Source organism: Dictyostelium discoideum (genome assembly GCF_000004695.1).
Source record: "Dictyostelium discoideum AX4 chromosome 6 chromosome, whole genome shotgun sequence".
Lineage (NCBI taxonomy): Eukaryota > Evosea > Eumycetozoa > Dictyosteliales > Dictyosteliaceae > Dictyostelium > Dictyostelium discoideum.
The window spans coordinates 2,732,068-2,747,391 of record NC_007092.3 but is presented as its reverse complement, the minus strand read 5'-3'; the positions used below and the strand labels follow the sequence as shown (position 1 = coordinate 2,747,391).

Sequence of the window (15,324 nt, the reverse complement as noted above, 5' to 3'; positions counted from 1 at the left end):
CTGAATTATTTGATTTTTTTTCTCTTTTACATAGAAAATACAATGAAAAGATTCAAATTTTTTAAAACAATGATTTAAAATATTAATAATAAAGATAAATCATTTTTTTTTAGTTTATTTTGGTTCAAATTGGTTAAGGAACAAAGAATATCATTATATTTTTGGAAGATTTGAAAAAGTTTGTATGTATACTTTTTAAAAATTTTAATAGAAATAAAAAATAATAATTAGTAAAATAATTTTCTTTTTCTACAGTTCTTTTTAATACAGGGAAGATTCAAAATTTTAAAACTAAAATCATAGCTATGAATATTAAAAAACATTTTTTTTTTTTTAAATCTTTTTAAAATAATTGTAATATCTCTTTTTAAATTTTATTTTCCAAAAAAAAAAAAAAAAAAAAAAAAATCTTGGTCATTGTTAAGATTTACAATTCTAAAAAACTATTTATTTATTTCTTTTTATTATTAAATTTAATAGTATCATTTGAAGTTACTTCAGAACCATTTAAATATTTCATAGTTGATAAAACTCTGGAATTTGTTAATTTTTTAAAGAATTTAATTCTATCTTTTGGAGTATCTTTTTCAAAACATGAATTTTCTTCAACAAATAATGTCTAATAATAATTATAATAATAATAAATAAATAAAAAAAAAATAGTTAATATTATTATTATTATTTATTATTTATAATTTATAATTTATTATAAATAATTATTAATATTTTTACTTACTTCAATATTTAATAAATCAATAATTTTACATAAAATTGATAAATCTTTTAATCTATTATTTCTTAAATCTAAAGCTTTAAGATTATTTAAAGAAGAGATACTACTATCTTTTAAATTTGAATCAGAGATATTATTATCTGATAATGAGAGTATAATTAAATTTTGAAGTAAACCAAAATTACAAAATGTTACATTACAACCTGATAAATCCAATTCAGTTAAATTAAAGAAATCAGGAGAAGTTGATCTTCTTAATAGACAAATATTAAATAACGATTCCTTTTTATCAACACCAACCAATGGTTGACAATCATTAATTTCATCAGGAGTGATTTCATTTGAATCCAACATTGACAATGGATAGAGATGAGATTGAGATAATGGTGTAATTAAAGCCAAGAATTTTGAACGATAATTAAAAGTTTGACTAGTTGATGATTTAGTGAAACCGTTACCTGATAAACCAATAACTGATAATTGTGGTAATGATGATGATAATAGCAATGTTTTAAAATCAGACATTGAATCCAATTGATTATTTCTTAAATCCAATGCAAACAATTGTTGACAACTACCACTACCCAAACCAACTATATTTGATAATAATTTAAATTTATTATTTGCTAACAATAGTGTTCTTAAATTTATAAATGGTGTAATATCTAAATATTCTAAAGCACAATCACAAAGTTCTAAATTAAATAAAGAATGATGATCGAATAAATCTATTGATTTAAATTTAACGATATAATTTAATTTTAAAATTTCAGCATCTTTTAAAGGACCACCAACTAGTTTCCAACCTTCAACTTTATCATAGATTGTAATTTCAGTATCTATTACTTTTAATGTTGATTCTGTAATTGACTTCATTGTTGACATATGACCAATCAATGATAATCTATCATTTGGGCTTCTCATACAAGGATTACCACGAATTGCAATGATCTCCAATGACTTTATTGAATCCAATAATTGAGCTATCAATGGTAATGGATTATTAATTTGATTATTAATTAAACAAAGTTTTGAAAGATTATTCAATTGTTGTAAACCAATATTTAAAATATCAGTTAGACGATTATTGGTTAAATCAATTTCTTGAACATTTGTAAAGTAAGAGAAATTGATAAACTCTGAAGTCAATTGCCATTCTCTTAGCCTTCTAAGAATTGTAACTTGTGTTGGATCATATTGTTTACCAATTTCAACTTGATCAGGATAAACTTGACGACCAAATGGTAGAGTGCAATTAATTGTCAATGCTAAAAAGAATCTATAACGTTCGACTAAATCATTAGAGTAACCTGCGTTTCTATAGGCTTCAACACGTTCTAAATTTGAAATAACATTATTATCCAATAGAATGAATGATCGATTCTTTGGTATCACCACTCCAAGTACCAATGCTCTGTATTGAGAGTTTTGAGTATTCTTTGGATACCTTTGATGTGTCTGATCACCATTTACCGATAAATTTATAGATTCTAAACTTTCCAATTGATCCAATTGATCAGTGACTGATTTCGTATCCAATCTTGGATTATCTTGTAATAAAAGTACACGTAAAGAATATAATGCTCTTAAACCATTGAATTGGAATAGATCATTACCACTGAAATCAATGATTTCAATATTCTTAAAACAAAATACATCAACCATTTGAATATTTGATTTTGGGAATGCAATATGTCTAATGCTATCGAAAAAGTTTGGAATACTTTGTAACTGTTTATGACCAAACCTTTCAATTATTAATAATTTCCAACGTAGTTCTGATGAGACTTTATTTGCAACCTCTTGATTACCACTTGTCTTTAATTCATATTCATGAATTGTCGAAACTTTATTATCTATCGATATCATTTCCGTATCAATTTGTTGAATACCCAATGATCTATTTGTACCACACCCATTTCTAGTACGATAAATTAACTCCTTTTTATAGAGATCTCTCGAAAAGGTAGCTGGATTACCTGATAGTACAACACAACGAATCGATGGAGTGAATTCAAACATTTGACAAGTAGTATCTACACGAGCCAATTGATTATTTGATAGATTACAATATTGTAGATATGTACATTTTTCAATACCACTAAAAGAGATATCAGTTAAAAGATTTCTTGATAAATCTAAACTATTTAAATTTACCATTGCACCAATGTAGAAATGACGTAATTGGCAATTATTCAATTGAATATGAAGTATACCTTGTGGTTGCCAACCTGGATGAATGGGTCTCAATGCTCTAACATCAGCCAATGAATCTAAATGAAGTTCCCATCTGATTTTCTCCAATTGTTGTTTTCTATTGGTTGGACCATATAATGAAATTGCACCAATACGATCATCTATTGGTATCGCTTTTGAATTTATATTCTCCAATTGAGTCAATGTCGATAGGAGACGATTGCAACGTTGTTTCCACTCCAATTCCGTGCATGCCGATATACCATTACCACTTAAATTTAAAAATTCTAACCATGGTGAATATTTTATTAATTTCTTAATACCTGATGAATTTTTAATACTATTCTGTGATAAATCAACAAAACGTAGTACTGGGAATCTACTACCATTGGCAAAACTTTTAATACCACACCCTTTAACAATCAAAGTCTCAACTGAACTAAACTGAGCAAGTTTCTTCAAGAACGCTCTTCTCTCCTTATTGGTAAACGATTGATCGGTGATGCAAATGTAGGTGATATTAGTGGGTTGCAAACATTGCATCAACTCTGCCTTGCTTAAAATCCTTTGATTAGTTGGTGTCATTGCATAATTCTTTATTGGATTCTCATTTTGAATACGTAGGAAATGTGGTTTACAATCTACATTTGCATGATTTAAATTCATATTCGCCCTTCTTTGATTATACTCTTCAAAATTAAATCCATACGGATGCATACCTTCCAATGGTTCTGGGTGAATGTTTGGTATATTTTGTTGTACTATTAAATTTGGTGCTGTCATTCCCACCTCCTCAAACTCTTCATAATAGAATGAAAATCCATTCTCACTATATTGACTCATCTCTGTCTCTGGTGCACCTTTAAATAAATTTGGATCACTTTGTATTGTTGGTAATGGTGGTGGTATAAATATCATACTTGAAAATGATAATTTAAAATTTCTATCCTTATTACCTTTATTTGGTGATCCTCCTGCTCCATTTAATATTACTAATTTATTTTGAATCTTTTTACTGATTGTATTAACTTTATTATCAATTTTTGAATCTAATTTAATAATAATAATAAAAAAAAAATAAAAATAATATAAAAAAAAAAAATAAAAAAAAATGTTAACATATAATTTATTTAATTATTATTATTCAAAAATAAAAATATAAAAAAATAAAAATGAAATAAAAATAAATAAATAATCAATTAAATATCATACCTATGATTTGTTTAAATTGGGAAAACATTTTGTTTCGTTTTGTTTTTTTTTTTCTTTTGTTTGTGTAAAAAAAAAAAAAAAAAAAAAAGTCGATTAAATTATTTGTTTTTAAAAACCTTTATTATTGATTGCATATATGTAGGGCAATCAGAAAAAAAAAAAAAAAAAGTGATTGATTGTTTTTTTTATTTTTTTTTTTTTTCTTTTGTAAAGGGTTTTAAAAGAAAAAACAGTAGTACTGGGTTTTTAACTGAAATAATTTTTTTTTTTTTTTTGTTTATTTTAATTTTAATTTTTTTTTTCTTTTTTATATGGGGGTGCCTAATTTAATAAATTTTATTTTTTTTTAATTTTTTTTTTTTTTTCTTTTTTACAAACATTTCAAATAATTATGAGAATTTTCAGACCAAAATTATCGTTTGAATGCCACATAGGAAGATTTAGATCTCCTAATAATTGATTTGTGAAGTTAATTTTTTAAAATTATTAAAAAATTTTTTTCATTTTTTTAATCATTGTAACCTTGTATGAAAATACTTTTCAAGAAATCAAGATAAAATTAAAATAAAAAAATAAAAATAAAAATAAAAAAAAAATAAAAATTCAAGAAATCAAGATAAAATAAAATTTTTATTTTTATTTTTATTTTTATTTTCATTTTTATTATTGTTTTAATTTATTTTTATTTTATTTCATATTTTTTAATTGATTCATTAAATCTTCAAGATTTGAAGATGAGTTTACTTTCACAGTTGATTGTTCATTTAATTCTACAGTTGGTTTTTTATCATAAGAAAATTCGAATGAATTATTTGAAGGTTTGTTATTATTATTATTATTATTATTAAAATCTTCAGAAGTTTCAATTAATTCAATACCCCATTCATTTTCATATGTAGATTTCTTTTCATTATTATTAATATTATTATTATTATTATTTTGAATTAAATTTTCTTTTGGATTATTTTTTAAAAATTCTTTATATTTTTGTTGATGAATAATACAAAATGAATTTGAACATTCTGGATTAGGTTTCATGTTATCTTTTGGAAAGTAATCTAATAATGCATTATAACCTAATAATGAAGAGACTTCACCAAATTTTAATAAATATTTGAGAGTATTTTGAACCAACATACCTGCAACTATACCCATAGTTGTTGGTAGCGAAGCTGCACAAACACCCTCACGTTTTAATGTACGTTCATCGATACCACTTGCAACAATCAATGGTGGTACACATTGGAAACAAGCACTTTCACCAGGTATGATCAATTGGATATGACCAGAGATTGCATTCTCTGATACACCACTCTCCATCCAACTTTTACCCAATTCTAAACATGCTTGATTTATTGCTGTACGTGCTTCGAAATTATCAACACATCCCAATACTAAATCCACAGGCTCACCTTCTACCAAACCACCCTTTTCAATACGTCCTTTGAAATGCTCGAAATTATCAATGGTGGTGATATTATAATTATGTGACTCAAATTGAACATCTGGATTAATTGATGATAAAGTTTCTTGTGCTGCCATAGTTTTACTCTTACCAGATTGTTCAGGTCTAAAAAATAATCTATTCATATTTGCAATTTCAACAGTATCATAGTCAAATAATAATAATTTACCAATACCACATCTTGTTAACATTTCTGCTGCAACACTACCAATACCGCCTAATCCAACAATTATAACTGATAAATTTCTAATATTCTTTTTTTTTTTTTTAAAATAAAAATAAAATTAATAATAATTTTAAAAATATATATACATATACTTTCTATTTTTGTTGTTCAATCATACTTCATAATTATTAACAATACCCATTTTCTTTAATGCCATTAATCTTGAGTATGGGTTACTATCAATAACCTCTGAACTCATTTTTTCAATTTTCTCTCTATAAGGCGTTGCCATTTTTTTAAAAAATACTTATTTGTGCTATTATTTAACTGTTTTTAAAAAAAAAGAAAATAAAAATAAAAAATAAAAAAAGTGAAAAAAAATGAAAAAAAAAAAAATGATAAAAAATAACAAAGATGGTAAAAAAGAAAATTAAAATAAACTAAATTAAAAGAAATAAATAAATAAACATATTATGTAATTGTTATTTAAAAATAAAAACTTTAAGATAGATTTTATTTTAATATTTTAATAATTGGTCTTTTGTTCTGTGAACCAAATATTTTTTTTTTATTTTTTTTTTATTTTTTTTTATATTTTTTAAATTAAATTTTTAATTAAAAAAGTATGTTCACAAAAAAAAAAAAAGCAAACCGCCAAAAATAAATAAATAAACAAATAAATCAAATACAATTACAATGACATATTTTATTGTCCATGTTTGCCTAACAAAAAAAAATAAAAAATTTAAACATTACCAAAATAAAATTCATTTCATTTCATTAATTCTTTTATTTTCCCAAGATATTTTTGATCCCAGTTTTTTGTTTATTTTAAAATAAACGAACATTTTAAAAATAAACAAATTATTTCATACTTAAATACTGAATCCTGGGATTTTTTTTTTTTTTTTTATAATTTTTTTTTTTTTTTTTTTTTTTTCAGTTTTTTTTTTTTTTAATTTGTTTTTTTGTTTTTCATTTTTTCATTCGGTCGATTTGTATATCTTATTTATTTTTAAAATTAAATTACATTTACATTTTTGTAATTTAAAAAATCAATTATATATATCTTTTTTTTTTATACATAAAAGAAAATAAAAATAAAAAAATGGTAGAAACAAAACCAAAACCAACAGAAGTCCAAAAAAAGAAAACATTATATGAAGTTATGTTCAAAAGTAGAGAATTTATTATTGATGTTTATTTAAGATTCGATTGTTTCATATATTTAATTTTAGGTGGATTTGGATTTTATCAACCATCTAATTTGATAACTTTATTAAATTATTCAAAATCAGACCTTGGTTTATTCAACAATACAGATAGTAGTATTTCAAATAATAATAATAATAATAATAATATCAATACAGAAGAACAATATAGTACATATGATAATAATTTATTAGATAATCAAAATGAATTCCAAATTGACAATAATAACAATAACAATAATAATGAATTTATACCATTATATCAAAATCCAATTTTAATATCAGTTGTAACAATGTATACATTAATGGTATCATTAGTTGCAATTTTCCAATGCTTAATTTCATTATTGGCATTAATTCAAAAAGAGAAATCAACTAAATCAATACTTATAAATTTATCACTCACTTTGAATTTCTTTTTATTATTATTCAATACTTATGTACTTTCAACTCAATCTGAAATATTCTCAAAATTTGCTTATATGGGTTTAATAGTATCTTATATCATCTCTTTATTAGATTTCTCTGCATTATTCTTTTTAACAAGTAAACATAAATCAGTATTATCTGTCATCTCTTCAATCTTTTCTTTCTTTTTAATGTGTTTAAAAGTTAGACCAAAATTACCAAAATTACCAAAACTTAATAGCAATAATAATAATGGTAATAAAAAAAAGAAATAAATAAATTAAAGAATTATTAAAAAAAAAAACATTAATATTATTATTATTTTATTTTTATTATTTTTTTCAAATTGTATTTTGTGAAGATTTTAATTGAGATTTTAATTTTAAAGATTCTCTTTCACCATATTTATAAACGAAATCAACAAATAATAAATAACCACCACCAACACGGACTACTAAATTACCATCAGAATCACGAATTGAAGCATTAATTCTTTTGCTTCCAAATTGATATAATCCAGTGCTAATCTTTTTAAAATTTGATGGTAATATCCATTTACCACTTGGATTTAAAATTGGTGCTGTATTTAAAGATGAAACACTAAAATTTGAAAGAGATGAGGTTGACCTAATTGATTCTTTTAATGATCTATCACTTCCAACACTATAACATCTACCAATGTTATTATTATTATTGTTATTGTTATTGTTATTATTAATGTTATTATTATTATGTTTTTTAATTAATGATTCTACCAATAAATCTAATTGTGAAATATTATTATTTTGTTCATTTGAGGTTATTGGTTTTTGTTGTAATTTAATATTTTTACATTGACTTTTTAATAGTAAAACTTGTTTTATAAAATTTAAATAATGATTAAAATGATTAATAGTGAAATCATTATAATATCTAATTTCATTTAATAAAATTAATAATTCATTTAATTCTTGATTTTCACTGCTAATGTTTGAATTTTTATAAAGATTAATATCATTTTCAATATTTATTATTTTTTCATCCATTTCCTTAATTTTTTCATTAAATCCTTCTTTGATAATATTATATTCTTCCATTTTATTTAACATACCATCATTAAAAAAAAGTTCTAAAATATCACATTTTTTAATTTCACTACATTCATTTTGGTGGTCATCAATTTTATTTCTATAATTTATATTACTATTTATTTTACTATTATTATCTGAATTTAATTTTGAAATTTTTTTAAATAAAATACTTAAATTTGAAATTGATGAATTGTTGTAATTATTATTTGATTGGTTTATTTCTTCTTTTAATAAATTTGTTTTGAAAATTAATTGTTCTCTTGAAATTTTAATTTTCTCATCAAAATTTTCCATTTCATTGTTATTGTTATTATTTTCATTTAAGATTTCTAATAATTTATTTTCATTATTTATTAAAAAAGAGTTATTAAAATTATTATTATCTAATGAACCATTTAAAAATAATTTAATTGACTTTAATTCTGATTTAATTAATGGATAAATAATTGAATTAATTTTAAATTGAGTTTCAAATATTTGATTTTTAAAAATATTGATTTGATTAAATTTATTTTCATTGGGATTATTGTTGTTGTTATTGATATTATAAATAATTTCTTTATTAAATATATTTTGATAATTTAATAATTTTATTTTTCTATTATTTAAATTATCAATTAAATTGAAAATTTCAAATAGTGTTTCTTTGAAATAATATTTTTGATTCTCATTATTTAATTGTTGATTATTATTTTTTAGTTCATTTTCATTTTCATTTTCATTTTCATTTTCATTTTCATTTTCATTATTATCACCATAATTTTCATCTTTTTCATTTTCCCCATTTTCATTTTCATCATGATCATTTTTTATAGAAAGTTGTGGTGACTGTGGTAAAAAATTGGTTGATTTTAAATTATCATTAATTCTATTATCAATTTTATTTTGTTTTAATTTTGATGAAATTGTTGTAATTGCTTCAATCCAATAAATTCTCTCTGATTCTGTATTTGTATAAAAACAAAAAACCCTTCCTGGTACTTTAAAATAATAATTGTTTTTTTGAAAAAAAAAAAATTGGAATTTAGTGGTGTGTGTGTGAGTGAGTGTGAGTGAGTGTATTTACTACTAATAATAATTAACCCATATTATTTTTACTTACTTGTTAATTCAAATCCAAAAACATTACCATGATTGTAGGAGTATTCTTTTGAAATATTAAAATATAAAATATCTTGAATTTCTATTGAACCTCTTTTATATTTTTTATTTTCATTGTCATAATAACATAATTTTGGTGAAGATGAATGTGGTTGATTTTCCAATAATATTTGATCATGATCATAAATTATTTCGAAATATCTCTTTTTATATAAGAATTGACCTAATTTATAAATATATCCACAATACATTACTATTACTAAAATTACCAAACTAGTAATTAAAAAATTTAAAATTATAAAATATAATGAAATAATTATTAAAAAATTTTTAATAAATAAATTCATTCTCCACTATCTTTCTTTTTTTTTTTTTTTTTTTTTTTTTTTTTTTTTTTTTTTTTTTTTAAAAAAAATAAAATAAAATTATAATTAATATTAATAATAAAAAAAATATTAAAAAAAAAAATATTTGAAAAAACAAATAAAATATACAATGATTAAAAAAACCAATAGTATTATTAATAATAATAAATATTTAATAAAAAAAAAAAAAAAAAATTGTGTCATTAAAAAAAAAAAAACCATCCCCTCTTTGTGGTAAATGTTTATTTTTTTTATTTAAATTGTTTTTTTTATTTTTTTTTTTATATTTTAAAAATATTTAGATCTGAGATGTGGGTTTGATAATATGTATTAAATAAAAAAAAATCGGCACATATATTTTTTTTTTTAATTATTATTATTATTAGTATTATTATTTAAAAATAATAATATCTTTTTTTTAAATTTTATTTTTATTTTAATTTTTTAATTTTTTTAATTTTTTTTTTTAATAAGCAACTGAAGGATCATTAATTTTGAATTTACTATTATTTGAATTTGGATATTGATAATAATTATCTTTTGGTAATAATTTATACTTTGAAATTGAATCAAAGATCCAACTAAAAGAAATTGGAATATGTTTAGTTGAAAGATAAATTGTTTGAATTAATGATTGATCAATTGAGGATAAAAGTGGATGACAAATTACAGTACAAGTTGATTGAAGCATTTCATTTAAATTCTGAGGTTTTGGAGGTAACTGATCTAAAACTATACCACCTGATGATTTAATTACAGAGGTAATCTCTTGACGGGATGGTGACTGAAATTCACCAGCTAAATAAAAACTTTGACCATAAAATAATCTTTTAGTTTCAAATAGTTGTTGTCTTGATTTCAATGGTGAACCTAACCCAATTGAGTCACCTTGAATTTCGAATTCACTTTCATTTACCCATTGATTTTCATTCAAAGATTCAAGAATCCAATCGAATGAAACTAACCATAGTCCACCTCTTCCAATTCCCATTTGATATTTAATTGTTCTTTTAGCTAAATTCTCTTTACTTCCATCACCATCGAGTGTACTACAAACGACATGTGTAACTTGATCATTAAATTCAGTTACAAGTTTTCCACCAATTGCAGAACAAAGTGAATGAATATGTAATTGCATTAATCCTGTTAATCCTGTTGCAATTATAATTGGTAATTCAATCTTTGATTTATTTAATGGTGATGAAATATTTTCTTCTTTTTCGATTATAATTTGTTGTTGTTGTTGTGATGATGATTGATGTTGCTGTTGTGATAATTGTTGTTGTGATAATGATTTTTGTTGAGATAATTGATTTTTTTTTTGTTGAGAATGTTGTGATACTTTTTTTGGTGATAAATATTGTGAAGGTTGTTGATCAACATCAAGAGTTTGTTGACTATCTTCAAAGTTATTTTGTGATTGTGGAATTTGGAATGAACGTAATTCATCATATGTATTTGAATGATTATTACTATTACTATTAATATTATTACTACTACCAAGTTGTGATGATTGGTTTGTTGCTGTTGTCGTATTTTGGATTGGTAATGATGGTTGAATTGATGGAAGTGGAGATGGAGTTGGTGGTTTTTGACCTGCCGGTATTGAAAATATAGAAGAGGATGAAGAGGATGATGATGAATTTTGTGAGGATTGGGAAGATTGAGATTGTTGGTGATTTAAACCTCCATCGCTACTACTGCTAATACTACCACTGATACTACTACTTCCGCTACTACCACCACTACCACCACCATTACTTACAATACTACCCATATTTGAACCTCTTGGTGAAGGAGTAACGAAAATTGGTTGATGAAGAGAAATTGAAGAATATGGTGAATCTGGATTTGTATTATTTTGTGATTGCTTTGGTGAAATGGTGTGATTTAATAATGATGATGTGGATTGTTGTTGTTGTTGAGATTTAGCAGGTGATTGTTCTTGAGATTTAGCAGGTGATTGTTGTAATTGTGTTAATTGATGGGATAATGATTGTTGTGATACTTGAGATTTGGATGGTGATTGTTGTTGTGATTGCTGTTGTTGTGATGATTTTTGTGAAGTTTGTTGTTCCTGAGACTTGGATGGTGATTGATGTTGTTGTGATAATTTTTGTGAGGCTTGTTGTTCTTGAGATTTGGATGGTGATTGTTGTTGTGATTGTTGTTGTTGAGATGATTTTTGTGAAGCTTGTTGTTGTGATTTAGAAGGTGATTTATAAGGTGAAGATGGTTGTTCAATTGTTGGTCTATTGAAATGATCTTGTGTTGATGATGGTGAAGGTGCTGGTGTTTTAGGAGTTTGAAATTTATTTTGTTGATAATTTGGTGATGAATAAATTATTGGTAAATCTGAATTTGAATTTTGTAAAGTTGATTCACTATTATTTTTTGAAGTAACTTTTTTATTTTCATTTTCATTTTCATTTTCATCTTCATCTTGGTCATTATCTCTAAAACCAGTATTTAAATTTGCTCTAACACATTCCATTGTTGTCATTGGTATAGTTGGTGAATTATCATATTCATTATTTAAATTATCTGCCATAGCTTGTGTTGCCTCGTCATCTTCTTTTTCTGCTTTTTCTTTTTCTTTTTCTACTTTTTCATTTTCATCTTTTTGCTCAATAATTTTTTGAGTTGATTCATCATCAATTAAAACTGGTTGTATACTTTGAGTGGATTCGTCATCAACTGCCATTTGCTGTTTTCCATTATTTTCAATATTATCATCAGTCTTTTGTTTTTTAGTTATTTTATCACCATCATCATCATTATCATCTTTGCTATTTTTATCACTAATATCTTTTTCATTATTATTATTATTATTATTATTATTATTATTATTATTATTATTATTTAAATTTTGAGAATTATCAGTATTATCTAATGTTCTTTTTAAATTTTTTGAAGGTGATGGTGATTCTTTTAAAATGTTTTTTTGTGGTGAAGAAGATTTAATTGGAGATTCTTGCTTTTTAATTATTATTGTTGTTGCTGTTGTTGGTTCATATTGATAAATAATATTATCACCACCTTTATAGAATTTTGATTGAAAGATTGAACGAATGAAATTTAAAGATTTACCACGTACAGAAACTGAATCCCAAGGTGAAAACCATCTAAACTTTTTATTCTTTTCTAAATTTGATAATACATGAATTACAAATGCATGTACCGATGGCAATCTTAATGAATCATATTCAATATACCCATCTCTTAATAGTAATGCAAAATGATTCACACCACCAATACAATAACATAATGTGTCACCAATTCTTAATAAATCCTTTTTCATTAAATCATCAATTGTAATATCTGGTACTTTCTTTCTTCTATTATCAATTACAATACCTCTTTTTCTTTTAATTTTTCCAAATTTCATTACCATCTTTGGATCTTGTGATGTAACTGCATCCCAAATTGGTAATGATATACTTTGATAATATTCATCATCTCTTAATTCTATTGATAATTGTTTTTGTTGTTGTTGTTGTTGTTGTTGTTGTTGTTGTTGTTGTTGTTGTTGTTGTTGTTGTTGTTGTTGTTGTTGTTGTTGTTGTTGTTGTTGTTGTTGTTGTTGTTGTTGTTGTTGTTGCAAAGATGAATCTAATAAATAATTATCCAATGATGATGATGATGATAATTGTTGTTGTTGCTGTGATAATGATTGTTGAATTTCTTCACTATCATCCTCTTCATTAAAAATAATTTGTTGTGAACCATCTATAACTGATAGCATAAATGAATTTGGTATATCATCTTGAAATACATCAAATATATTATTATTATTATTTATATCGAACATATTAATATCAGGTGAACTGTTATTATTATTATTATTATTATTTTGATTATTATTATTATTTTGACTTTGGGAAGGTTCAACAAACTCTACTTGGCTTGTGAATCTTACAGTTTTTTTTTTTGGGCTATCTTTAATATTATTATTATTATTATTAACATCAATAATATTATTATTATTATTATTATTATTATTATTATTATTATTATTATTATTATTTTGATTATTAGAATCACCACTGCTTTGACTCTTGAAATATTCAGGGTCAAGCATTTGGCTTAGATCTGAAGAATTTTTTGTGAGAGTATCCATAATATAAAAAAAAAATAATAATAATTATTTGTTGCTGTGGGAAATTAAATTAGGGCAATTGAGAGATTGAATTTTAATTTTTTTGAATTATTGGTCTTTTTTTTTTTTTTTTTTTTTTTTTTTTTTTTTCGGAATTTTTTTTTAACCAACGGGGCACTTATTTTCATCCCCACCCTCCCTTTGGGGAACAAGTGGGCATTCTCCCTGGTTTATATTCCCCCCCCGGGGAAATTTTATTTATACCCGCATTTTTGCTCCACCATGTTAATTTGTGTTCCCTCCAACTTTCAAGGGGGGGCCGGGGGATATTCGTTCATTTCCTGGAGTGTCTTGCCGTATGTCTCCTCCCCCAAATCCTTTATAAACCCCCTCGCCCTCCCAAATCTTTTTTCCCTTTTCCCCTGGGGGGAGTTCCCTCTTTAGACCATTTTCCGCTTGGCGGAATGTCCCGGAGGGGGGGGAGCCTTTCCCCCCCCCCTCCCTTTCCCCCCCACCTCATTTGGGGGAAAACATCTTTTTTTTTCCCCTGGCGCCCCACCCTTCCTGGGGGGGGCAATGTTTTCTCTTGCAACAAAACATTTTTTCTTTCTAACACTGGGTGAGCCTTTGTCTCTCGACACACACCACCCCTGTGTCTCTTCCCCCCCCCCTCCCGATACATTTTTCTAAACACACCACATACGTTTGCTTTCGCGAAGACATCCCCCTCTCTTCTTTCCCGTCCCCCCCCAGAGGAGATCCCCCCCCCCTGTTGTGTCCGCGTCTCCTCGGGTGTCTTTTCGGCTTCGCTCCCTCATTTCTCCCTCTATTCGCCCCCGACCTCGTTTCCGCCCCCCCCCTCTCTGAGGCGCCCACCCCGCGCGCGCCTTGTNTTTGTCATCTGTCGGCGCGTCCCCTCCACCACCCCTCTTCGCCTCCTCCTCTGTGGTTCTCCCGCGATCTCCCGTCGTTTCCTCGTATCAGCAGTCTTCTCGGCTCTCGTTCTCCCCCCGCTCTCCCTTCTCTTACCTTACACCGTGCGCGCGTCTACGCTGCGCCTCTCCCCCTGCCCCTCGAGACCGATTCCCTCGTCTTCGTCTCGTCCTGCACCTTCCCGTCGCGCCCCCCTCCCTCTCGCCACGCCCGCTTCTNTCTTTGCCTCTCCCGCCCCCGCGGTCGTGTGCCGCCTGGTCTTCGACTCCCTCCCTTGCCCGCCCTCGGCGGTGCCATCTCTTCTCGACCATCCACCATGCGCCCCCCTGCTCTGCCTCCTCTCTCTTCCCCCGAGCCTCCTCCGT

The 15,324-nt window shown here is 25.8% G+C and overlaps 5 protein-coding genes across 5 annotated transcripts; 1 reads left to right on the top strand and 4 right to left on the bottom strand.

Moving 5' to 3' along the window:
- Positions 1 to 451: 451 nt before the first annotated feature.
- DDB_G0293308 (hypothetical protein) lies at positions 452 to 4,169 on the bottom strand (the record flags this gene model as incomplete). The annotated part of the gene is made up of 3 exons (XM_629188.1): positions 452 to 619; positions 737 to 3,978; positions 4,142 to 4,169. The coding sequence occupies 3 exons, from the start codon at positions 4,167 to 4,169 to the stop codon at positions 452 to 454; spliced, it is 3,438 nt and encodes a 1,145-aa protein (XP_629190.1).
- Positions 4,170 to 4,828: 659 nt separating this feature from the next.
- Positions 4,829 to 6,064, bottom strand: uba5 (UBA/THIF-type NAD/FAD binding fold-containing protein; the record flags this gene model as incomplete). The annotated part of the gene is made up of 2 exons (XM_629187.1): positions 4,829 to 5,860; positions 5,951 to 6,064. 2 exons carry the CDS (start codon positions 6,062 to 6,064, stop codon positions 4,829 to 4,831), a joined length of 1,146 nt encoding a protein of 381 aa, XP_629189.1.
- Positions 6,065 to 6,880: 816 nt separating this feature from the next.
- Positions 6,881 to 7,666, top strand: DDB_G0293304 (hypothetical protein; the record flags this gene model as incomplete). The annotated part of the gene is made up of 1 exon (XM_629186.1): positions 6,881 to 7,666. One exon carries the CDS (start codon positions 6,881 to 6,883, stop codon positions 7,664 to 7,666), a length of 786 nt encoding a protein of 261 aa, XP_629188.1.
- Positions 7,667 to 7,732: 66 nt separating this feature from the next.
- DDB_G0293302 (hypothetical protein) lies at positions 7,733 to 9,813 on the bottom strand (the record flags this gene model as incomplete). Its single annotated transcript, XM_629185.1, has 2 exons — positions 7,733 to 9,441; positions 9,564 to 9,813. 2 exons carry the CDS (start codon positions 9,811 to 9,813, stop codon positions 7,733 to 7,735), a joined length of 1,959 nt encoding a protein of 652 aa, XP_629187.1.
- Positions 9,814 to 10,393: 580 nt separating this feature from the next.
- DDB_G0293300 (hypothetical protein) lies at positions 10,394 to 14,047 on the bottom strand (the record flags this gene model as incomplete). The annotated part of the gene is made up of 1 exon (XM_629184.1): positions 10,394 to 14,047. One exon carries the CDS (start codon positions 14,045 to 14,047, stop codon positions 10,394 to 10,396), a length of 3,654 nt encoding a protein of 1,217 aa, XP_629186.1.
- Between the last annotated feature and the right edge of the window lie 1,277 nt (positions 14,048 to 15,324).